This window comes from Gymnoscopelus braueri, assembly GCF_963280865.1.
Source record: "Gymnoscopelus braueri genome assembly, chromosome: 21".
Classification (NCBI taxonomy): domain Eukaryota; kingdom Metazoa; phylum Chordata; class Actinopteri; order Myctophiformes; family Myctophidae; genus Gymnoscopelus; species Gymnoscopelus braueri.
This window is the reverse complement of record NC_137623.1, coordinates 31690919-31717010: the sequence shown is the minus strand read 5'-3', so window position 1 is coordinate 31717010 and position 26092 is coordinate 31690919. Positions and strand designations below refer to the sequence as shown.

General features: G+C 43.5%; 1 protein-coding gene across 2 annotated transcripts in view; it reads left to right on the top strand.

Annotated features, from left to right (window-relative positions):
- LOC308077613 (partitioning defective 3 homolog) overlaps positions 1–26092 on the top strand; it is a 669238-nt gene that overhangs the window by 493104 nt on the left and 150042 nt on the right. For both annotated transcript variants that reach the window (XM_080418368.1, XM_080418367.1), the window contains exons 17-18: positions 6481–6632; positions 21986–22225. In XM_080418368.1, coding sequence (XP_080274494.1) covers positions 6481–6632; positions 21986–22225 — 392 coding nt within the window. The remainder of the gene's footprint in view (positions 1–6480; positions 6633–21985; positions 22226–26092) is intronic.

The window sequence follows — 26092 nt, the reverse complement described above, 5'->3', positions numbered from 1 at the left end:
CCTCCAACGTATTTCTGATCGCACGTTGCTCACACGAATACACCATTGTAATGTAGAGCAACATGTTGGTCTCTCTCTTTCACACACACACACACACACACCACACACCACACACACACACACACACACACACACACACACACACACACACACACACACACACACACACACACACACACACACACACACTCACACGAGAATATGGGCGAGAGACGTGAGTCACTTGGCACAGTGGCAACAAGAGATTTAAATAAGTTACCCTAAATGAATAGGCCTAATCTATACATAAACAACACGTAAATCTCTTTAGTCTGTATTTTTTTAAACAAATGTGTAGGCTATCATTCTAAGTAGGGGCTATAAAGTCGACCGACAACTACCATCTGTGTGTATGTGTTTAAGAGAGAGAGAGAGAGAGAGGGGGAAAAGAACAAGCGAAGATAGTGAAATGACGTGATGAGTTATGAAGTGAGTTTTGTAGCATTGTAGCATAATGATCTTTTTGACAGCAACCGAGCTGTGACTCCTCTGTGACTGTGCTCTGCTCCGTTGTCCATAGTGACAGCATGTTCTGTAATAAATGCGTAGGCTATACAGCTGTAAACGTATAGAATCTACCGATCGCTGCTGTCAAAATGCTGTTTTGTAACATGTCACGCGCCTCTGATTCCACAACGTTGGTACATGCAGTGTACCGGCTCACACGGGGGAGACTTTACTGCTGCTCTGTTAGGTTCTATATGGCAAAGCCAGGATTAACCCGTTCAATTCGGGAACGCATTCTGTGTCATTTTAGATTTTTTTTTTTTTCAAAAATAGCAGATCTACAAGCTCATAGCGCGGCACCGAGTGCCGCGCTACGAGCTTGTAGATCTGCTATTTATTTATTTTAATTCGTGAAACTTTGTGCAAATCTTTTAATATATACGTTTTTTAAAGCGAACATTTAACTCAAATCTTTGCTTCTGGCTGATTCTACAAATGTCTTCGAAATCCTAACTCTTTTTTTTTTTTTTACTTCTGTTGCTTTAATATCAGTGGTTCTCGAACTTTTTTCTTGTCAAGGACCCCCAAAATGATATGTATTTGTCCGCAGACCCCCCCTCTCAAAATATTTTGTTCCAGGAACCCCCACCAGAAGCAAAGATTTGAGTTAAAAAAAAAAAAAAAAAATATATATATATATATATATATATATATATATATATATATATATATATATATATATATATTCAAAGATTTGCACACATTTTCACGATTTCTTTTCAAAAATAGCAGCTCATAGGGCGGCACTCTGTCCCGTGCTATGAGCTTGTAGTATATCTGCTATTTTTGAATAGCCAAAGACATCTAAAATGACACAGATGCGTTCCCGGATTGAATGCGTTAATGGTGGCTCTCTTTGTCTTGCCAATAACACGCGATCTCTGCGTCTCTCGAGAGACTAACGTGTGAAGAGTTGACAGCAGCTCCAATGGGCTCACAGTTCCAGCAAAAGCATCAAGGCAGTCAGCTGGATATGTTTGGAGGCTGATGAGTCCACCCTCCATCCAGCCCTATACTCAAACCATCTGAGGGGCCTCATGTACTGTGTGCCCAGAAGGAAATACATCAGGGGTCTTCAAGGTTTTTCAGACCAAGGACCCCTTTAGCTGAGAGAGAGATGAAGCAGGGACCCCTACTACATGTTGGATTCATGTTAACCCATTAAGACCTGAGGCGATTCTTAAAACATTTCTAAATCCTAACAGTTTTTTGAAAAAAATCTAAAAAATTTTTTTTAAGATTTTTCGAAAATAGCAGATCTACAAGCTCATAGCGCGGCACTCGGTGCCGCGCTATGAGCTTGTATATCTGCTATTTTTCAATAGCCAAATACATCTTAAAGGGTTAGTTCAGATTTTTTGAGTATTTTCTGTAGGAAATACTTACCATTAATGTAGTGGTTGCAAAGGTATTAATTGATTGCCTGAGTCCCGTGGTCAGAGTTATGGTCCGGTTCTGATAAATATGAAGTAGTTCCAGTTGATTAGTAGATTTGGTGGGGGCCACTCATTAAAAATAAATTCATGAAAAAAACTAGCGTCATTTGTATTGTTGACCTATTTCTACCATATAGAGCAGGTTTCGTTCAATTTCGACCCCTCTGTCACATGGTACTATTTTTTGTGTCCAGAATCACTGCGCCGCGGCAGCCTACTCACGCACAAAATATATGACACAAAAAATAGTACCATGTGACAGAGGGGTCGAAATTGAACGAAACCTGATCTATATGGTAGAAATAGGTCAACAATACAAACGCTAGTTATTTTTATTAATTTATTTTTAATGAGTGGCCCCCACCAAATCTACTAATCTACCGGAACTACTTCATATTTATCAGAACCGGACCATAACTCTGACCACGGGACTCGGGCAATCAATTAATACCTTTGCAACCACTACATTAATGGTAAGTATTTCCTACAGAAAATACTCAAAAAATCTGAACTAACCCTTTAAAGGGACACAGATGCGTTCCAGGTCTATGTGCGTTTTCAGACATTTAAACCCTCAATACTTTGTAAAATTGACCTTTGGCTCTGTACTTGGTCTGTTTTTTCCCCCCTCTACACCGAACCTCTACAAGCTCATGCTGTGAGCTTGTAGATCTACTATTTTTGGCTAATGTTCCCCCCAGAATCGGCATGCGAGGGTTCAAGTGGTTAATGTAAAAAACAAATAAAAAAATCAAGCCCCTATCACACAAAGATTTGGCAGCCCCCCCTGCAGTATTTCTGAGGACCCCCCCACCTGTTGAAAACCCCGTGTCAAACATCATATTAGTATGTCGTAAGAGCAAAATGGCCGCCGTGTGAATATGGTCAATGGTAGGAGCACCTTGCCGGCCATCACTATACCCTTCTTAACGCACAGCAAGAACTCCGCTACACGCTGCATGGCCGGTCAAAACTGAGCTGCACTTTGAAGACACCTCTGGTGTCATGGTTGGAGAGAGGGGACTATGGAGGAAAGAAGCTTTAGTGGGGAAAGGAAGGAAGAGAAGCCTAAACCATTGCGTGAACCATGGAGGGCTTTTAGCATGCATCACTTAGCAACACTGCCAACGAGCAGTTTCACACATTTAACTTCCTGTTAACCCCTTCAATCCGGTAATGCATCTGTGTCATTTTAAGATTTATTTGGGCTATTCAAAAATAGCAGATCTGCAAGCTCGTAGTGCCGCGCTACGAGCTTGTAGATCTGCTATTTTTGAAAATGTGTGAAAATGTGTCCAAACCTTTGAATATATATATTTTTTAAGCGAACATGTGTCAAATATTTTGTTCCAGGGGCCTCCAGAAGCAAGGGTTTGAGTTACAAATGTTCGCTTAAAAATATATATATATTCAAAGATTTTGACACATTTTGTATGAGCTTGTATATCTGCTATTTTTAAACAGCCAAAGAAATCAAAAATGACAGAGATGCGTTCCGGGATCGAATGGGTTAAGGAGACAGAGAGAGAGAGAGTGAGAGGGAGAGAGTAGATGTGAAATGCAAGTTGAGGCTGTGGATGTGCCTGTGAGCCATCCTCAACACTAGTTAATTTTGGATGAGGGGAAGGAAAAAAAGCATCTGCTCAGAATAGTGGAAATGGCTTTTAAACACCGCTTAAAGAATGAGTGATGAGGCGACATTCTGTCCGAACGGATGGGGCTGCACTATCAGAAATGGAAGGCCACGGGGCACATCATCGAGCGAGAAAAGACTTTCAAGACTCTGTGCCACTTTTATGAAAATTATGTACCTTCTCAGTCCTATTTCACATCACAAACGACCCAGTTTTTATTATCGTTCTACCGGCGTTTGGCGGTTCATTGGGAAATGAACAGCGAGTAAAGAGCGGCAAAGCACGGCATTGACCTTATCGCCAATTAGTGGACTGTGGTAGCTGAGATGCCCAGGTTAAATTGGCCTGAAGATTACACCCTCTCATCTCGGCTAATTATGATGGGCTTCAGCCTCGTTGTTGCTAAGGGAGACACATATGGCCGGTACTCGGTGCTTTATTATAAAACCCTTGTGAATGTGGCCATGTCTTTGCAGGTATGTTTACAAGAATGTCTTAGAGATGTATATGACACAGTATGGTTTCTATGACTCATATGGCACGCTCGCACACGCACACGCACACTCCCGCACGCACACGAACTCTCATCACTCATCACTTGTCATTCACATCCAATTCACTCCATATATACCAGTGTGACAGGACTCGGAGTATTTTCCAACCGAATCGTTTGCCACTTCCTCTGTCTGTCTGTCTGTCTGTCTGTCTGTCTGTCTGTCTGTCTGTCTCTCTGTCTGTCTGTCTCTCTGTCTGTCTCTCTGTCTGTCTGTATTCAGTTGGCTGCAGCAGTGTTTTCAAACTTCATGTGCCCATGCCCATGGCACGCCAATGGGCAAATAGAAAATAGCAGATCTGCAAGCATTTCAATTTTTACATGTCACCTGTAATAACATGCCCAAAATAGGTCAAACGTGGATCAAATATGAATCCATTTATTAATATTATATTGTTATATTGTTTTTTTAGGGAATGTGTTTGTTTTGTACTGCTGTACTGTACTGTTTTGTACTCTCCTCTCCTCTCCCCTCCCGATCCCTTCCTCTCCTCTCCTCTCCTCTCCTCTCCTCTCCTCTCCTCTCCTCTCCTCTCCTCTCCTCTCCTCTCCTCTCCTCTCCCCTTCCTTCCCCTCCTCTCCTCTCCTCTCCTCTCCTCTCCTCTCCTCTCCTCTCCTCTCCTCTCCTCTCCTCTCCTCTGCTGTGTGTGTTCGTATGCGTTTTTTTCTTTTTTTCTTTCATGCTCTTCCGATGATGAGAGCAGAAAAGCGAGGGGTGATGAATGAATGAATAATACATGTGCGCTGTCATTCCTCCTCTCTCCCTCTCTCCCTCCTGCCCCCCCCCCCCCCCCCCCCATGTCGGGCGGAGTCCGTCTCGCGGGACATATTTTGATCATAGTTGGGACAGTCAGGTGCTGTCAACAGGAGAGCGACAGCCTGCCATTGACAAACAGAATTGTTTTTTTGCGTTCTTTTTGGGGGGGGGGGCTTAAGTGGGGTCCGTGACCCAAATAAGTGCAGTGAATCGGGAGCTGACGTTACAAGTGGCATTCTGAGTTGTCGGAATTGACTGGATTTCAAGAACTCACAAGGAGACGTAACAATGTTTTGCCCTCCGCCTCCTGTGTGTGGGGTAAAACGCAACGGTCCAACGGTTCTACTCAGCACCAGCGTTGCCATGTCTGCTTTGGGCTTGTTTTTCTGTAAAGTCCCTTGTAAATAGTTGCGGGTTGCGCTTTTTTGTGGGCTTGTTGCTTAAGTGTAGTTGCTTATTTCGGACTTTTTTCAAGATTTTCTTTTGAAAATAGCAGATCTACAAGCAAAAGTAGAGTCCACATCCTTTTACTGCTCTTGAATTTGAATCCTGAAAAGTAACTGTTTTGTACATATGCACATTTCCACCCGACAGAGACGATATACCTACTGTAACCTGAAGTGGACATGTTCATTAACAATTGTGCCCTCCCCCCACACACACACACACACACACACACACACACACACACACACACACACACACACACACACACACACACACACACACACACACACACACACGGGCCTGATAGAGAATGTGCGTCCGCATTTCTCAGAGCTCATCAGAAAGCTAGACTCCACCACCCTTCTGTCTTTTGCTGGAAGTGGAAGATTTTTCTCCTTAATTGCAAACGGTTCGTCATTATGCAAATAGAGGTGGTCACCTCTCACAGCCTCCTCTCCGTCTCTCTCTCTCACCACCAATATTTTCAATTAAGATCCAGACAGCGATAGACGCTGAGGTGGGCCGGGTGCTGGCCGATACTTCGGACAGACGGGGGGGGGGGGGATATTGAGTGGTCCGTGACCCCGGCACACACTCAGCACCACCACCACCCCCCCTCTCCCCTCCTCATTCTTACCCTCTCCTGAACCCCGTGAAGGAGGGGGTGTAGATGTCCTTGATTACAATATTCACTACTGATTGGTGTGTGTGTGTGTGTGTGTGTGTGTGTGTGTGTGTGTGTGTGTGTGTGTGTGTGTGTGTGTGTGTGTGTGTGTGTGTGTGTGTGTGTGTGTGTGTGTGTGTGTGTGTGTGTGTGTGTGTGTGTGTGTGTGTGTGTGTGTGTGTGTGTGTGTGTGTGTGTGATGTAGGTTTAGACCAGTATGAATATAATAATATACAGATTTGTATAAACCATGTGTTCTTTGTGTGGTCATTCAGACGTGTGAAATGTAAACCCTGGGGGTCCCGACCCACAGGTTGAGAACCACTGTCCTAAAGCATTTTGCATTGTACACATATTGTTCTAACTCACACTCTCTCTCTCTCTCTCTCTCTCTCTCTCTCTCTCTCTCTCTCTCTCTCTCTCCCCCCCCCCCCCCCCCCTAGTTCCCTCAGTCCAGACACAGAGGACCCAGACGGGTCGTTCCAGCGTGAGGGTTTCGGCCGTCAGAGCATGTCGGAGAAACGCACCAAGCAGTTCGGAGACGCCGCTCAACTGGACATCATCAAGACGCGCAAGTCCAAGAGCATGGACCTAGGTAGGTGTTAGCATGATGCTAGTCCAAGAGCATGGACCTAGGTAGGTGTTAGCATGATGCTAGTCCAAGAGCATGGACCTAGGTAGGTGTTAGCATGATGCAAGTCCAAGAGCATGGACCTAGGTAGGTGTTAGCATGATGCTAGTCCAAGAGCATGGACCTAGGTCATGGGTGATGCAACTTTGATGATGATGAGGGTCACTATATTTCCACAATCACTGCAGAGGGCCACATTGCATATACCGTCGGGAAGACAGCTCTTATCTCCGTATTTTAACTTTTTTTTTCGTAAATTAATGCCGTTGTAACACTGATAATCGGCTGATTGTTTAGAACCGGGCTCAAGAGCCACTGAGAGGCCTAGCTGGTTTGTACGGCCAGCCAGTTGTCCTGGTACTCTGTATAGGGTCAATATGTTCCTCGAGCGTCGCTGATTACACTGGATTGTCTGATGAGCTATTCCTGATTGGGTCTATGTTGTTCACTCTGGAAGGGTTAAGACTGGGTCTAATGCCGATGATGAGAGTAGTTCAACCCTGACATACGGCTTGTTTTATACCACTGAGGGTGGCTCCTGACATCACGGCGGTGATGTCAGGTGGTGTCAGGCATTCCCACATATGGAGCTGGCTATGTCTGTCATGCCCAAACCGGGGACTATGATGTCAGTCCTGGATGGTTCCGGTTATCTCCGTATATGGGGTTTCTAGAAGGAGTGTTCTGATGTCAGAGCTAGGTATGTTTTAGGAATCTCCTTTTCTAGCTATTCTATACTGTCAGACTTTGTCTCCATTTATGGGGATAGGCGAGTATGGGTGAGTATGCCCTGAATGTTCGTAACAGCCGTACTTCGCCATTCTTTGTCACACAAAAGTAGCAAAAATAGCCGATCTACAAGCTCAATTTAGCTTCTAGATCTGCTATTTTTGCTATTTTTTTATTGGAATCCTGTTTTTCTTTTTGCTATTTTTGAATTGGAATCCTGAAAAGTAACATTTTTATTTAAATTCAAATGCATTTAGTTATACTAACTTCATGAACTTAAATACAAATACATTGGACATAAAAAAGACAATAGAATTTGTATACTAGTCATTAAGCTACTAATGTAGACTGAAGTAATTAAAGCGGGTCATGTTTGCATGTTTGGAATTGTAACAGCTGAAATCAATAATATGTCAGTATTCCGATATTAACCTAAGGGCCGCATTAAGTGAAGGTGGGGGGGGGGGGGGCGCATGTGGCCCCCGGGCCGCCAGTTGCCCATGTATGACCTAGGTAGGTGTTGGCGCAATGTCCAAGAGCATGGACCTATGCACGTACAGTAGGTGCAGCCCAATGCATGCAAGTATGACAGAAACGTTTTTTGAAACGTACGTGTTCCTGCAAAGACTGTACTGGACTACTAATTCATGATAACTTATGACATTATCAAACATCAAACGTTTTACATTTCTGAAAAGTAAATGCATGTATTTAATTCAGAAGCTGGGATAAAACATACAGTATTATAACCCACCAGCAGCAATTACAATGAATGACCAGAGAGGGGGGATGAAAAGCAGATAGCCATGGATCCCCCCCCCAGGAAATCGAACCCTGCCCACGCCACATGCTGTTTCACTGTGAATAATGAGCTTGATCTCACTAGAAGACAGCCCATGGTTTAATGTAATGAGCCAGAGTTTTGCAAGTTAAGGGGGACACCGAAACGGGTCGTAGCCCCGGGCACCACAAAGGCCCTGCGCAGCAAAAAATAGCCTGTCTACCAGCTCTCAATGCGTCACAGACGCATTGAGAGCATGCAGACAGGCTATTTGTGGTTATTATTTTGAGACTACTAGAGCATTTGAAGTGGTCAAACTAGCAATTTGTTCAGAAGCATCTTCCATAAAATCGTAATCGTCTCGGATATTTCATATAAAACCAAATCTGCGATTTCTTCACCTGGTTGGTAGTATGTAGAACTGTAGGAACAATATTACAAATAAAAATAATTCTAGGAATATAGTGGGGGACTCCTTTCACACTCGTTTCACAAATCACACGTCGAGACTTGGTCATGCAAACATTTTCACTGGTGAGATTTGATTTTTGCTTTAATCCACAGACACACACTTCTTCTCACACATGCATAGCCCACACGCAGGCTTGCATCCAGGGGTAGAGAGGAGGATGGCGAGGAGAGCGCCCAGAGCTCTCTTTCAGCAGGGGGTGGGGGGGGGGAGCAGACGCTGCTCCTTGCGGATCACTGGCTAATCATAACGGATCACAGCCAACCTCTAATCCTCCAGGAGCCCAGAGCTCTCTCTCTCTCTCTCCTGGTACACACACATAGCCATGCCCTCTGCCAGGCCACACACAAACTTTTACAAAGTCAAAACGAGTGTAGCCATAACTTTTTTTTCAGTGGTCATTGTTGCCAAAGTGCTGCTGAAGGCTGTAAACCGATAGTTTGATTAGGTTAGATATAGGTTTCATTTACCGACTTAGCTCAATAGAATCTTAGCCATTTATCTTGCAATTAACCCATTAAAACCGGGAACGCATCCGTGTCATTTTTAGATTTTTAGCGTTGGCTATTGAAAAAAATAGCAGATATACAAGCTCACAGCGCGTCACTTCGTGCCGGGCTGCGAGCTTGTACATCTGCTATTTTTTTAAATCTTGAAAAGTGTGAGAACTACTGATTTAGAAGGCGTTATGTAGAATCGGCCTCGGGTCTTAATGGGTTAAAACTAAATGCACATAATTGCATGGAGGAAGTGAGCAGAATATGAGAGGATGTGGTAAAGAGCCCCATGATTGAGTTGTCGCCATTGTAAATGCACACTTTATCAAGGCATTCAATCAGAAAGGCTTCTTAATTGTGCCAAAGTGGCGTCAGCATCTCCTCCTAAATGTGATTAGTTGGGGGGGGAAACACTGCTGTTTACAAAAAGCGAATGTAATTTTTTTTGTTTTTTGTTTTTCTGTTTATGAAGGCAATTCTTCACAATGCGATAACCATGTCCTGATGTTACAGCTATTAGAGGAAAATGGCGATTTAATCGATGTTGTCGCTAATCTCATTGTGCTACGTGATAGTTATCCGTGGTGTTGTTCAGCGCATTTTTTTTGTCTCAAATCACCTTCCCCTCCCACTGCTCACAGTATCCCACTGAGTTTGATAGATGTGTTACTGGGCAGATATCCTTAATACATACACAATACATTTCTATCTTTGAGAATAGAAAAATGACTTCCTTGTTGTTACTGTTTTACCTAGTGCTAACTTTGATAGCTGACAGTCACTCGCGTGCATGCTTCACGTTTGAATTCATACATGGAGTGGGAACCATAGAGTTCACGAAAAGACAGCCGCACATTGGGGAGTTCCTAGAACACATTCAGCATCGAGTGCCAAGCAAGTACCACACTTAAGTGTTGAAATCAAGGGATGGTGAACGCCCAGGATTCCAGCTTGAGCCGTGTGCTTGATTATAGCAGACTTATTGGACATTCAGGTCAGTTGTATTTGAACACTCCACGGTCTTAGCACAGTAAGGACGGGTGACCGTACCTTTGCAGTGCTGGCACCGAAGTTGTGGAACAAACTCCCTTTGAGGATCAAAGCTGCCCCCACCATAGGGACTTTTGTGGGGGGCGGCAGTGGCTCAGGGGTAGAGTGGCCGGATGGCAACCACAAGGTTCCCAGTTCAATCCCAGGCTTCCCCAGAGTTAATGTCGACGCGTCCTTGAGCAAGACGCTGAACCCCTAATTGCTCCCGATGTACAGGTTGGTGCCTTGCATGGTTTCATCCGCCGTCGGTGTGTGAATGGGTGAATGTAATGCACAATCCATTTAAAGCGCTTTGGATAAAAGCGCTATATAAATGAACCATTTACCATTTATTTTTAAAAACATACTGAAGACCAACCTTTTCACTGTAGAGGACTCCTAGGTTCACTTGTTGTTTTGTGTTTTGTGGTTGTGTGTGTGTTTATCTTCTACTCCCTCCTTGTTGTGACTCACTGACATGTGTGACTGAGTTCTTGTTGTCCTAGTCTCAGTGGTGGAAAATAACTAAGTAAATGTACTTAAGTACAATTTTGAGGTACTTTTACTTTACTGGAGTATTTCCAATTGTCTATACTTTTACTTCTACTCCACTACATCTCAGAGGCAATTATTGTACTTTTACTCCACTACAATTATTTGAAAACTTTAGTTACTAGTTACTTTGCAGATATAAATGATTACATTATAAAACATACATTAACCACTTTAGCCCTAATTTATACCTAGGCTATTTGAAAATAGCCGATCTACAAGCTCACAACGTGTCGCGAGCTTGTAGATCTGCTATTTTCAAACATTTTAGTACTTTTACTTTTGGTACTTTAAGTACATTTTGATACCAATACTTTTGTACTTTTACTCAAGTATATTTTGAATGCCGGACCTTTACTTGTAACAGAGTACTTCTACATTGCAGTATTGATACTTTTACTTAAATAAAACATCTGAGTACTTTTTCCACCACTGCCTAGTCTAGTCTTCTTTGTCTTGTCCTATGTTTTTCTCTTTTCTCTTTCTTCTCTTTTTCTTCGGACTACGCCCGAGCCAGTGTAATAACACGCACTACAAATCCTGAACCTATGAAACTAGTTAGCCAGAGTATATCTGCATTTCATCTACGGCAGTCATTCAAGCTCTTTGATCACTATACCTCGCTCAACACTTTGCACGTCGAACCGGTCGTGTTATCCAATGGAAGCGGCGGTTTCATTCTCTCCCTCGCCACTTTTCTCTGTCCTTTTAATCTCATTTCAGGTGCTCAGTCTCCCCCAAATCAGATCAGCACGGGGGTTTCATGACTTTGAATCCCATCGCTGTTGAAATATGCTAAACTGCCCCAGACACCCCCGCGGTTCAATCCCATTTAGATGGGGAACTAGATTGAGTGAAGGGATGAAAGGGGAGAGGGAGAATGGGACATGCAGCAACATGGCTGAGACTAATATAGTGTATAGTAGTAACACATTGTAGCCGCTTCCCCTTGAGAGACATGAGAGACATGGCCATGGAGTCTAATATCGCTACCATTTAGATCGCTGTTCTAAAGCTGTTTTAACATTTGTCCGTCTCTCTTAATCGCTCTTTCTGCTTTGCATGTGCTTGGAGACGTGGAATGCAGGGCACTAACGCCTATGTTCTGTGACGAACGTATTTTCGGCGAAAATAGCCGATCTACAAGCTCACTACGGATTGCGTTGTGTCGTCACGTCACAGATTTTTTTCCAATTACCAGTAGTACATATATATACTGATATTCCTCTCCTCCTACAGTAACCCTCTTCCCATGTTCCCCTTCTTTTACAGTCACACACACGCACACGCACACATTTCAATTTCTTTATTTGAGTCCACATTTATAAAATATAGGACTCAGCGCTGCCTGTCTCTTTATCTCTTTTTCTATCTTTCACTCAATCGCAATGTATAAGTTATGACAGGGGTGTGCGGCCTGCACAATTGGGTCTTGCAGGCTGCAAATGGCCCGCGGGCCGCCTATTGGGGATCCATGGCTTAGAGAGGGAGTATCAGGGTGTTGTATGGCGACTTGGCAGCTGATCTGGGAACCTGTGCCACTGTGCTTGTTCTACAGCTAATGTGGAGGGAAGAAAGCATTAATTATTCTGGCTAGAGTGCTATTTGAAACTGAGAGTTGCTCACAAGTCTCTCAGCCTGTTGAGCTATTAGCTGCAATTGAAGCCCCTTGCACAAGGGGCTTTAACATAAAAAAGGGACGAACACTTAAAACAGACCTACGTGACCTCTTGCACACCAACTCCGAAATTGCTGTCTGACGAGTGGCTTGTGCATCACTTACTTTTTTTATTAAACCCTGTTCAAGTTTTTTTTGGATGAGTTAAGAATTGAGTTGACCAATAACAATATTGCATCGGACTCTGACCTTGATCTGTCTCGTGGTGATTTTGGGCTCTGTTTACAACCTGTATCAGTGCATTCCAAGGTTCATTTTGTCATTTACATGCTTGCACATGAAACGAAAATCGTACTCGGGACCAGCAGTGTACAATAAAGTAACTATCAATGAATAAAAAAGCAATAAGCAAATCCTAAAGTGCAGTGAATTAAAACTGAGCAGCATATTAAAAACAGTAGCATCCACCTTTATCAACACGAGATAACACGGCAGCATGACATTCTGTATAAAAGCACAACAAGGCAGAACAGCGATATGGTATTAGTTCATCAGTCTAACTTTCCCTTCACTTTAACGTGAGATAAGTAGAGCACTGCGTCATAAGAGGGAATGTTTTTTTTTCTTCCAAACAGCGTTTGAGACGCTAACAGGCACACTGTCAACAGCATGTTTTGAAATATCCTGCTAGGGCACAGCCAGTGATGCAGCTCAGAAAACACACTCTCATGTAAACAATCCTAATGTGCACAACAACTGTATTAGATTAATGTAGAAACAATGTGTGCGTGCCACAGGTCCCAGTAGCTCGAACGGAAAAGGGCGAAACAAGAACAGATGTCCTTGGATTGATCCAGCGTAAAATGAGAGCAGGCTCGCAGCATATCCAAGTGTTCAACTTGATCGTTCCGCTCGTCATGAAGCAGTCTGAAAGCAAGCAATCCATGAAAGCGCTTTGTATCGTCACCTTGATAAAATAATGGCCTATGTCAGTTTTTTAGGAAAATTATATTTTTGCCTATAAGCTCTTCTCTGACGCTGGCCACCTCTGGTAACATTGCCTATATCTTTATTGAAAAGGATCGTGCTGTTCCTGCCCCAGTAGCATATGGCCTATCTCAAGAGTGTGACCAAGGCCATTTTATGGCCAAACACAAATTCAAAGTCATATAATCCTTGTATGTTACATAACTGACAGACAGCGTTATTTGTATGTCAATAGTCATACATTGCTATAAACGTTTTGGGTGAAATGATTAAGAAATATCATATAGTTTGTTTTGGTTCCGTTTTTTCAGTTTTCTGAAAAAAAAGAAAAGAAAATGACATAGCGCATTATTTTAGCATGGTGACGATAATGCTTCGTTGCACGTGGTGTCACATACCAAAAATAGCAAGTAGATCAGTTATTTTCGGTGTGCACCAAGTATAGATCCCGGCTTAATGATGACAGCGTGCCTTGGGGACGTGACGTTCGCCAATAAGTCTGGCTGACGCCGATCCCTCAGCGACACATGTTGGGCACATGGAGGACGTCCTCTGTCGGGCTAATGATCCAGGCATTGGCATAGATAGACAGACAGACATAGTGAGCCCAGGTCGACCCTCACCTCCGCCTGGGGGACACCTGGACACGGCCTCCCCCCCACAGCCACCTCGGGGAGACTATTTTTAGCTTAATTACCCTTTTAACGCCCTGCTTAAGGCACCCGGCGGTCTGAATAAATTATGTGTAATGGAACCCCCTGTCTGTACACAGATCTTTACATGCAAACGGGCCCAGTGGTGAATAATGGCTGAGGGAGCACGGTTTCAGCGGCTCTAATTATACTATGGGCTCCTGGACCCGTAATAACCACTGCTGATTTATTCATGGAGTTTGCCATACCTCCCCCCTTTTAACGTTTAATGGCAATCGCTCTTCTCCAATTAGCCTGTCCTATAGTTGCCTTTCTGGCCTCTTGTCTTTGTGAGGAAACATATTGGGGCTTTTTATTTTTTCCTCTTTTTGTATTGTTTTTTTTTCAGCCCTAATAAAATTCCTGTTGCATTCTCGAACTCCCTCCCTCCCGCCCTCCCTCCCACCCCGCCCGCCCCGCCCCCTGTCCAATTTATGCGTTTTAATTTTTAGCGTGTATGATTTTCATTTCTCCTCCAGACGTGTGAGGAGTGACAAAGCTGCGTCTGTTTGCAATGGGGGAAGAAATATGTATTTTCTATCCCTGTGGATAAAGGTGTGCGTGTGTGTGTGTGCGTGCGTGCGGGGTGGGGGGGAGGGGAGGGGCACTGAGGACGTGGCTTCTGCCGTGTGATAGGAATCACATAATAGACTGGCATACAGAAAACTGTCCGTCAAAATCTCCCAGGAGAAACCGCGGGTTGGTTCAAGAGGAAAATAAAGGACGGGTGGAGGAGGCAGCCATCTCTCTCTCTCTCTCTCTGTCTCTGTCTCTGTCTCGTTCTCTCAGACATTCCGACCGGAGACAATGATGGGGCTGAGGCGGGCAGGGGGGTGGTGGTGTGGTGGGGGGTTTTGCGTTGCAGAATACTGAGCGGAGCTGAAAGCAGGAGAGGATAATTCCTTGCTTCCGAAGTGTGGCAGATGTCATTTGTGTTCGCCTTGAACTGTTGCATGGTGCAGCAGCGGCTTCTATCTTGGCAATCCCTTTGTGTCAAACATGGCACCCCGGCTTCGGCATCTCTCTCTCTCTTCTGTTGGCAGGCTTTACACGTGCACGCTTCCCAAAGCCCCCGAATTTGCATGGCATTTGGACATGTTTGATTGAGTCTCATCCACCATGCGCGCGTATTGAAATATCCTAGTGCTAAACCCCCGCGACATCGTGGTGTCTGTGCCTGTTTTCCCAGAATTCACCTTTTTGGGGGGGTTTCTTTTATCTATTTATTTCCCGTCCTCTGTCCTTCCTCGTCCTTCATGTGACAAGATGGCTCCTTGAATAAATTTCCGCTTGGACCCAGTTGTTCTAATCAGGCTGTATAACCTTCATTGACAAATAAAATGGGGGTTTGGCGATACGTCTCCCCCCCCCCAAGCATTAGATGGATGTTCTATTCCCGCAACCAGAGAGCGCTTGACCCCCCGTGACATTTCCAGCACACAGTAAAGTTTCATTTTACTGTCCTGAAGGCACACATAAAAAAAAAAGCTCCTCTCTCCATCAGGGATATGTTGCGTTATAGGATTGGTGTTGGTTTTTTATCGCGAGTGCTTTCGTGGGTGGGCGTCGGGGGTGGCCGTTTCCACCCTCGGGACCCCCCGCAGTTTTTATTAACATTGACGGAGCGAGGGCAGAGTGGCGTGTAAAAAGGCCATCGAAACCCAGCACCATTGGCTAACTGCTGACCTCTTAGCCTCGCCTGACCTCCCTGCCCCAGGCATACCGTGGATGATAGAAAAGCGCTCACCCGTCCCGATAGCGCTGCCTCGGACGCCGACTCGGATATCCTCTGACGTGTCAAGGTCCATGCACACTGGGGATGTGATTCATTTGTCCGAATATCTGTCTTGAGCTTCCACAATACGAATAAAAGGCATCAACCTGTATAAATGAGCCATCAACTATATAGCTACGTTTTCACTACAGTGACAGAATTTTTCCAGCTACATTAAATGAATGCATTTGATGCAAAATATTTGCCGGGTAGTATTGTATATGGTTTATTCATCACGGTGTGTAATGGAGATGTTTTTTTGTTTTTGTCGCATTCCTAAGCCAATAATTTGATGACCGGCAGAGGCTAGGAGACTCAATTGTGTCTCCTATGCCGGTCATCAAATTATTGGCTTAGGAATGCGACAAAAATCGTCCTTTCTTTTGTTCTCTACAAAAAGGGTGAACATTTACAAAATGTAGGAACTCTATACTATATTACCTAGTTCTATATTCTTCTGTCCATTTCTATCATGTCCTCTGCGATTAGCCACTCAGATGGGCGTGTCCATGTTTGATCTTTTAGTTACGGCTCAGATTGGTGGCTAATCGCTAGCGGAGCTGGTGCCGCTTTTGCTTGTCTAAAGGATCAGGGAGAGATTAGCCGCGAGGCTGAGCCAGGCGGGGAGATGAACTGCCAACCAGTAGCACTATGATAACAGTGGCAGCATATGTGGATTACTGTAAGGTGCTGGAACGTTGTCTCCTTTTGTCTGAAATACCCCCTTCTTACAGTTGCTGCTTTATACACTGTGTCCTATACCAGTTGGTTCTCAAAGTGGGGTCCGGGGACCCCCAGGTGTCCTTGAGGTGGTTCCAGGGGGTCCCCACCCAGCCAAATGATTGATAGTTAGGAACCAAATGGACCCTTAGGTGTTTATAACTCAGAGAGTGTACAAATGGAACCAAATGGACCCTTATGTGTCTGTAACTCTGAGAGCGTATACATTGAACCAAATGGACCCTTATGTGTCTGTAACTCTGAGAGCGTACAAATTGAACCCTGCCGGGTCCATTTGGTTCCATTTGTACGCTCTCAGAGTTAACTTAACACTGATGATACTACAGTGTAGATTGGGGGGGTCCCAGGGATCAAAATGGTATCAAATTCGGGTCCGCGGGTCTAATACATATCAAATGCTGGGGGTCCTTGAAATTAAAATGGTTCAGAATCACTGCTATAGCCGTAGAAATGGTCTCTTATGGGGGTCCCTATCATATATTTTCTAATGGGGGTCTGCCCGCTGTCAATTTGGGGGTCTTTGACATGAAAACGTTTGAGAACCACTGTCCTACACCAAGGGTTCCCAAACTTTTCATTGATAGTTTTTTTTTGGGTGAACTATCCCTTTAAGCTAATTTTCTGGGTAGATCCCCCACAATAATTTGTCCCATACAGTAGCTCTCTGTGTCTCTCATTGCGTCCCTCTCTTTTCATGGAAACATGTGTGTTTCAAGAGAGGTTATTCAATAAAAGGAAAAGCCTAACGGATTTGGTAATTGTTTTCTTCCAGTGACGGGCAGGTTTATTTTCTCAGCCTAATCTGTGTTTGGACGACGTGCGTCCCTCCGTCCAGTAGATCTGCTAACATGCGTGGGCCCAGCAGCCAAGGTTCCACGCTCCATTTGGAGCCCTTCAAACAAGTCAGGGGCCTTATTGATGATGGTTGACACAAGCGTGTGTGTGTGTGTGTGTGTGTGTGTGTGTGTGTGTGTGTGTGTGTGTGTGTGTGTGTGTGTGTGTGTGTGTGTGTGTGTGTGTGTGTGTGTGTGTGTGTGTGTGTGTGTGTGTGTGTGTGTGTGTGTGTACGCGCGTCTTTGTATTACTATACTTGTGCGCACCAAATGTCCCCATAGTATAGTAAAATACAGTGGTGTAAAGTAAGTACATTTACTCAAATACTAAAATTACGAGGTAGTTTTTACTTTACTGGAGTATTTCCAGTTTTCTGTACTTTTACTTCTACTCCACTACATCTCAGAGGCAAATATTGTACTTTTACTCCACTACAATTATTTGAAAAATTTAGTTACCAGTTACTTTGTATATTTTGATTATTATTACAAAACATACATTAACCACTTCAGCCCTATGTGCATTTCGCGATGCGACACATTGTGAGCTTGTAGATCTGCTATTTTCAAAAGATTTGTATACACTTTATACATTTGAAAACTTGTGAAATGGGACATTCTGCATAATGAGTACTTTCTACTTTCGGTACTTTAAGTACATTTTGATACCAATACTTTTGTACTTTTACTCAGGTGAATTCCAAATTCCTGACGTATGCTTGTAACAGAGTATTTCTACATTGCGGTATTGATACTTTTACTTAAGTGAAACATTTTACTTTTCCCACCATTGTCTTGGTCCTCACAAGAACAAAATGTTGTTTTATGGTTGAAAATATATTTTTTTAGAGATACGTTCAATTACCAAAAGATTCAGGTTGGGGTTAGGATTAGACATTTAGGGATTAGAGATAGAGTTATGCCTGATTTAAACGTAGTTGCCCGCTGGTGTCATGCACCGAAAGCTTGTGCTTGTTAGATCAGCTATTGTTCGGCTTTAGGCTTACGGTTAAAAATGGCAAAATAAATTGGGAAAATGCCATGAATAAAATCGCAGCCCTAAAATGTTGATGTCCTCACAAGTATAGTAATACAAACCTGTGCGTGTGTGTGTGTGCGTGCATGCGCGTCTGAAAGTAACATATGTTTACACCAAGCGTAGTCACACATGTTTAAAACAGCAGCACACACTCCATGTGGACGGGGAGGGGGGGGGGGGGGTTCTGCAGGGACAGACTCATAGAGGGAGACGAGACAATGGTGCTCTGTCTCCACGTCTGTCTCCACACCTATAACCCAGTCCGCAGAGGGCCAACGGAACACTGCTAAAAGCAAATCAATCAACTCTCAGACAAAGTTTACAATTAGAAGCTCTCACTTGCCTCGAAAATCAAGACAATCAAGCAGCTGGCTGGGTCTCCACCCCCCCCCCCCCCCCCCACCACCACCAGTACCCGAGTCCATTCCACTTTACGTATGGCCTAAACACCCCCTAAACTCCAGCCTCCAGCAACTATTGAAAAAAAGAATGACCGCTGTCCAGGCCAACTTCTGCCCAGTCAGGGAGTTGACTGTTCAACATTGGGTCGACTATCTACACAGCCTGTCTTAGCAGCGTATCCATCAGCTATAGCGCCAGGACCCCAATTCCTTATAAGGGAGCGTACATCGTCTTACAAGGGTGATAAACACGAGTAGCTCTAATTGCCCCATAGCACAAAAGAGCCATTTGAATTGTGACAGCCCCGTCATTTGTGTTATGTTTATTTATAATTTGCATGTTAATTACATTTACTTTGCATAATTGATACACATTGCGTGGCGTACCTCGACTGAAATGAATTGAATGGGGGTGTCACCCGTTCTGTGTCACTGCCATGCTTTGGGTCCATGAGTATGTCATCATATACTGTAGGCCATGGGTGATCTCTGTTCTTGCAGAGAAAAGAGACCATATACCAGTGGTTCTCAAAGTGGCGTCCGGGGACCCCCAGGGGTCCTTGAGGGAGTTAGAGGGGGTCCCCAGCTAAATGATGGATAGTTAGGAACCAAATAGACCCTTATGGGTCTGTAACTCTGAGAGTGTACAAATGGAACCAAATGGACCCTTACGGGTCCATTTGGTTCCACACTCTCAGAGTTAAATTAACATTGATTTTACAATATAAATTGGGGTCCCAGAGATAGAAATGCCACTAAATGGGGGTCGTTAGTCTAAAATGCATGTCAAACTTTGGGGTCCTTGAAATTAAAATGGTTAAAAATCACCGCTAGAGCCGTAAAAATCTTCTCTTATGGGGGTCCTTGACATATCTTTTCAAATGGGGGTCTGCGGGCTTATAAGTGTCAATTTGGGGGTCCTTGGGGGTCCTCCGACATGAAAAAGTTTGAGAACCACTGCCATATACCGTACACAATCAAATTCCTGTAGTGTCGATAGCTCTGAGAATGTAGAAATGTATCCTATGTAAGGATACAGTTCACCAATAGTCTCTAATGATCACAGTGTTCCAGGTGTTGCTCTATCCTAAAACAGGTGTTTTTTTAGGTGGTTTTCTTGTGTCAGAGACCACCGACCTGACTGGTCAATATCAGACATACGGTACAGTATGCCATGAGACGAGCTCCAGGTGTACCTTGGGAGTTTGTGACAACCACACATTATGATTGCAATAGGCCTGCCTATATACTATTTTACTTTTAATATATAATTTATATATCAGTACTTTGTGTGCACTCATTTCCCAAGAGGCAAATTATGTACCTTTTAATTGATTGATTAATTACTTTTGTGTCTCCAAAATGGCTAAAACAGCAGAACTACAAGCTCACGACGGGTCGCAATTCAACACATTGTGAGCCTGTATCTCTGAGATCGGCTATTTTTTTTGCTATGAATACAGGTCTTGCCTTGAGCTGTTGTTGACTTGCCCATTGGTACCCAGACATTTTCAAACAAAAAAAGTGTGGAAAACCACTGCAGTAGATAACAGAGCGGGGGGGGCTGTGATCCGACCCGCATGTTGCTCTGCTATCTGCCATCTCTACATCTACATGAGTTCACAAAGAAGGCTTCAGGTTTCTTTGTCTGAAGTGTGACTGAGGCCCCCCTCTCGTTACAAAGGCCTTAGAAATCACTGAATGAATACAGGTGTGAGATCCTTGACTGGCAAGTAAAAGGCCCAGCTGTGGATTTGAATGGTCAAAAAATCTTTGTTTAGACTAAATTACTTTTTTAATCTCTCTAATCACACTATCTTTTCTCTCGCTTGCACTCGACATCACTCATTATTACCCTTTTCATCTGTGGCCAACAAGGAATGTGACCCATCGGCTTATTAGCTGTATTTTAAAGACATATTATATATTATATTTCTTGATAACATGATCATTCTGCCAAACCGGGGTACATTGCACATTGTCTTTGATAGTGTTCCATTTATATGCACATTATGTCTCAGCCCGCTTAATTTGTTAACGCGCAGACAAAGGCTGAATTATCTTCTCCGCCAAGCAAATATATAACATTCCTCACGCCTCATTGACCATGGAGTGGCATCATTTATTTTCTAAAGTTAATTGCGGTACGTCCACCTCTTGCCTCGCCTCTCTCTTATGCGGGGATTGCCTGGCAAAGCATACACCATTGCATCACTCATATGAAACTAGCCAAACGTGAATGATGTATTGGCACACAAATCTGTGCAGTGTTGATGCAGTGTGTTTCCAGTGGTGGAAAGGAACTATTTTTTTTTTTTTTACTTTACTGGAGTATTTCCAAATTTAAATACTTTTACTTCTACTCCTCTACATCTCAGAGGCAAATATTTTGCTATTACGCCACTACAATTATTTGAAAATCTTAATCACTAGTTACTTTGTAGATTTTGATTATTATTACAAAACATACATTAACCACTTCAGCCCTATATATAAATACTATTTGAAAATAGCCGATCTACAAGCTCGCGTTTTCATGTCAATACGTTGTACTCAAGTACATTTTTTATATTGGACTTTTACTTGTAAACAGAGTATTTCTACATGATGGTATTGATACTTTTAGTAAAAACACACAGAGTACTTTATCCACCCTTAAACATATAAAGGTAGACGCCTCCTCCGGCTCTGAGGCGTCTTTATCTCGGGCGCGCACCAGCTTCCGCCCTCCCTCGGGAGGTTTCCACGTGCGTCACAGAACGTCCCCTTCTCTGACGCATGCGGAAACCTCCCGAGGGAGGGTGGAAGCAACAACAAGGTATTGCGATACAGGTCGCTCCAATGAACTATTATATGTATTTGGCCGCCGACCCCCATCTCAAAATACGTTGTACCAGGGACCCCCAGAAGCAAAGATTTGAGTTAAAAATGTTCGCTTTAAAATATTATAAATATATAAAAATTTGCACACATTTTCTCGATTTTTCAAAAAATAGCAGATCTACAAGCTCATAGCGCGGCACTCGGTGCCACGCTATGAGCTTGTATATCTGCTATTTTTGAATAGCCAAAGTGTAAAATATGGCCAATGAGGTATCTAGGTTTCTCTATATCTATGTTTCCACCACGGTGTGTTTCACGCATCGTTTCTCACACGGTTTCCTCCTTTCCATAGGTAACACGGGCCAAGAAGTCGGACCCTCGTTGGGCCTCAAGAAGTCCAGCTCCTTGGAGAGCCTCCAGACGGCGCTGGCCGAGGCCACGTTCAACGGCGACGTCAACGTCCACCGGCCGCGGCCCCACATCGTCAGGGGCCGCGGCTGCAACGAGAGCTTCCGGGCCGCCATCGACAAGTCGTACGACAAGTGTGGCATCATCGTCGCCGCCGGAGTAGAGGACAACAGCATGGAGACTCGTGAGTGGCCAGCCACCTGTACTAGAGCAGTTACTGTACTGTACACTCACGTAGTTACTGCAATGTTAGGGGCCATGTCCACAGAGAACGCCTTTTGAGCTGAGGAGCAGGCTTTTTTCATCAAAACTAATGTCAGGTAACAACATCACATAATCTTCTCGTCGTGGAATTAAAGGGATATTTCACTTTCAAAAAAACTTTTTGTCATTTTATCATCTACTCAGGCCTTTGTGAGCCCCCCAGACAGTTTTTAAGTTGCTTTATTCAGTATTTAGATATTTGATATTCATTTTATCAGACACGCCCCCTTCCTATACAAACCCATTGTAACTTCAAACTACATTTTAACCATGTTAGATTCATCGAAAACACCCGTCCTTGGTTCTGGTGACTCACCCTGCCCTCCTAATGCGTGAGGGGGCTGTGTTTTTCCGATAATTCTTTTCATTTATTTTATTACATTTTTTGATTGCATTTTATTTTTTTTATTTTCCTAAAAAAATATAAAAAATAAATGAAAAAAGTAATTGAAAAAACACGGCCCCCTCGCGTATTAGGGGGGCGGTATGAGTCACCAGAACAAAGGACGGGTGTTTTTGATGAATCTAACATGGTTAAAATGGAGTTTGAAGTTACAATGGGTTTGTATAGGAAGGGGGCGTGTCTGATAAAATTAATATCAAATATCTAAATACTGAATCGAGCAACTTAAAAACTGTCTGGAGGGCTCACAAAGGCCTGAGCAGACGATGAAATGACAAAAAGTTTGTTTGAAAGTGAAATATCCCTTTAACACCTTATGCCCAATTTTATTGTGATGCCCCACTGGATGCATTCATAAATGCAACAAGGCTAAAAAAAAACGCCAAAAATACATTGGTAAAACACAGGAGCCGAGATACAGAGTATTTCCCAAATACTTTAACCAGGAAGTGAATGGAGCAGTAAATCTTTGGATCGCGTTATCTCCTGGTTCTGTGTGAAAAACGAAAATATAATAATAATATTGTTTTGTATTATTATTATATATATTTTTAAATGACGGAGATCTCCATCAATGGCAGGGAATGTGTTAATATCGGGAGGGGGGAGATATTATCGGACATCTCTAAGCGCTTTGGATATCATGTCCATAACATCGTGACGCCCGCACTGTTCAAACCTATCAGCCTTTGAGGTGCTCACTGCTCAAACATCCTCTTATCTGCGTTATTAGCACAAATAGCTTAGCTGGAACAACGGTAAACAAGGACATCTTATGGTTGTGATATCCATTCAACGTCGGGTCTTAAATTACCGGGTAGTCAGACACAGCCAGGAGGGTCAAAAGAGCAGCGCTCCTCTCCAAAAGTTGAACCGTTTCCAGCTTGAAGGGAGCTTTACCGTAGAAATGCATGGCAGACTGGCACTGCCAGCTCAAAAGGCTCTCTCTGTGGACACGGCCCCTTACAGTTACATTATCAATATTGAGCCCAATGGGCTATAATAACATGCAATGAAAGATTTACAGTACAGTAACATGCAATGAAAGATTTACAATACAGCACAGGTTCTGTTTTTCTGAAGTACGTTATAGTAGTGTGTATTTCAGGCAGCTTAATATAGGCCAACTACGCTTCCCTTTGAGGCCTCTCAATTATGAAAAGATTCACCCCAACTAAAGTAGGTTAGGGACTCCCACTTACTAGATAGAGGCTTGCCTTGTGTGTGTGAGATCACATCAACAATAAGCATCTAGATTACATTCTCATTAATATTCAAAGAGTTAACGTTGAGTAGAATTGTTCGAGACAGAGACAACGTGTTCTCCCTGGGGTTTGTAGCCACTTTAAAGTGCACTGCCATGTATTCCGGCTGACTGCACGAACGGGAAAAACACTTGACTTATACGGTATGTTTACCAACATAAGCCAAGGCTCTTTATCTTAACCCTGGGTGTCTGGTGCTGCAGCTCAATTTTCACAATGTGCAACAAAAAAAAAATGCGACGCAGAGTTCAATGCAAATGCTATGCTAGCGTGTGAGGAATAGCATTTATAAAGACTTAAAGTATAAAGAAAACAAAAAGACAGCCCGTGCTTTTATCTGCGCCGCAGCATGTTGGCTATACACAGTGCAGGTAATCTTTTCTTTTCCGGGGCCGGTGTATCAGGATTCAGGATGCAACAGGGGCCAGAAATAGCTTAGTGTTCCTTAACATTGTGAGGAGAGGGGGCCATCTGAAAGAACACGTTCCTTCCGTCCTTTTTTTGAGGGAGTGTGTAGTGCATATCTGTCTCTGCGAGGCGCTTGGCGACGAAAAAAGACATATACCACGCGTCCGGAGAGACAGGTGTCTTACATCCGGTTGACAGGTAATAACACAGCAAACACCACAGGCGTAATCGCCAGATATATATTTCCATCTTCCATTAAAGCATTCCATTAAAAAACGAGGACAAGGGGTGGGGTGGGGGTGGTAGGGGGGTGCATTTGAAAAAAGAGGGAATTATTTGCCCGGAAACACTTTGTTCTCATAAGCTCTGTCGGCGAGCTGCTAAACGCGGCCTTATCTCGGCGAAGAAAAATGGGGAAAGCAGTTTTTTTTTTCCCTCTCTCCCCCTCGCTGAGGTATATTGCAGCCCCTCCCACCCGCCGTGATATTCAAATAACTCTGTTTTTCAATTTAGATAAAAGCAGCCGGTCTGTGCTCGTCACTGAGGTTAATAGTCAAAGTTGACAGATAAGCTACTCCCCGTCTTCTGCTCCGGGGACTTTTATTTACATAAAATAAGACGGCATGCCTCGCTGGAGAGAAAATGTGTCCCCACAAGATATCCCGCCCGACAGAATGTGTTTCACCACCCACCCACCCATCTACCCCCCCTCCTCCGTTGTGTTACTCTGTGTTGCATTTGTCTTTTCATTCTTTTCTTTTTGGGGTGGGTTGGGGTGGGGGGGCGGACAATCTGAACTGTGGGACAGACATCTCTTCTTTCATGTGTTGGAATGAGACTGGTAATTTTGCCTCATGTCTGTCACAACTGTCGTCGGCGCTGGCAGCTGATATGTGGGTCTTTATAATTGAATGGAACATTTTTATTTGACTTTCCACAACTTTGTATTCATTAGTTCTCCACCAGTGAAGGAATTACTTTTACTTGAATTGTATTTTAACCCATTAAGACCTGGAACTGTGTCATTTTCAGATTTGAGCTAAAAAGCAGTATTTTACACTTTTAGCTATTCAAAAATAGCAGATCTACAAGCTCTGCCGCGCTACAAGCTTGTAGATCTGCTATTTTTGAAAAATCGTGAAAATGTGTGCAAATCTTTGAATATATATATTTTTAAAGCGAACATTTTTAACTCAAATCTTTGCTTCTGGGGGTCCCTGGAACAAGATATTTTGATGGGGGTCCGCAGCCAAATACATATAATTTTGGGGGTCCTTGACATGAAAAAGTTTGAAAACCACTGATATAGAAACATACGTTTTTCAGAATACTGTTGAGATTTAGGAGACATGTAGAATCGGCTTCAGGTCTCAATGGGTTAAATAGCTGTTGCTTTGCAGAGGTTTTGATTGCATCACCTTTCAGTGTCATGCTTCTCTTTTCATTCTGATGGCTTTTGATATTGTGCATTTTTTTTCCTGATTAGCTTTATATTCCTTGAATGACTTATAGGTCAAATGGTGACTGAAGCTTGTGATTGTAGTCTCTCATAGTCAGGCCCGTGGGATGTTCTAGTGGAGCAAATGAAAAATCTTCCCCCAGAACCCGTTATGCATACATGCATACATACATATACTGTACACACACGTGCAGCACAGAAATTCTTTGAGAGACCCAGGATTACAATGTTCGGTGTGCTATCTGCCGAACA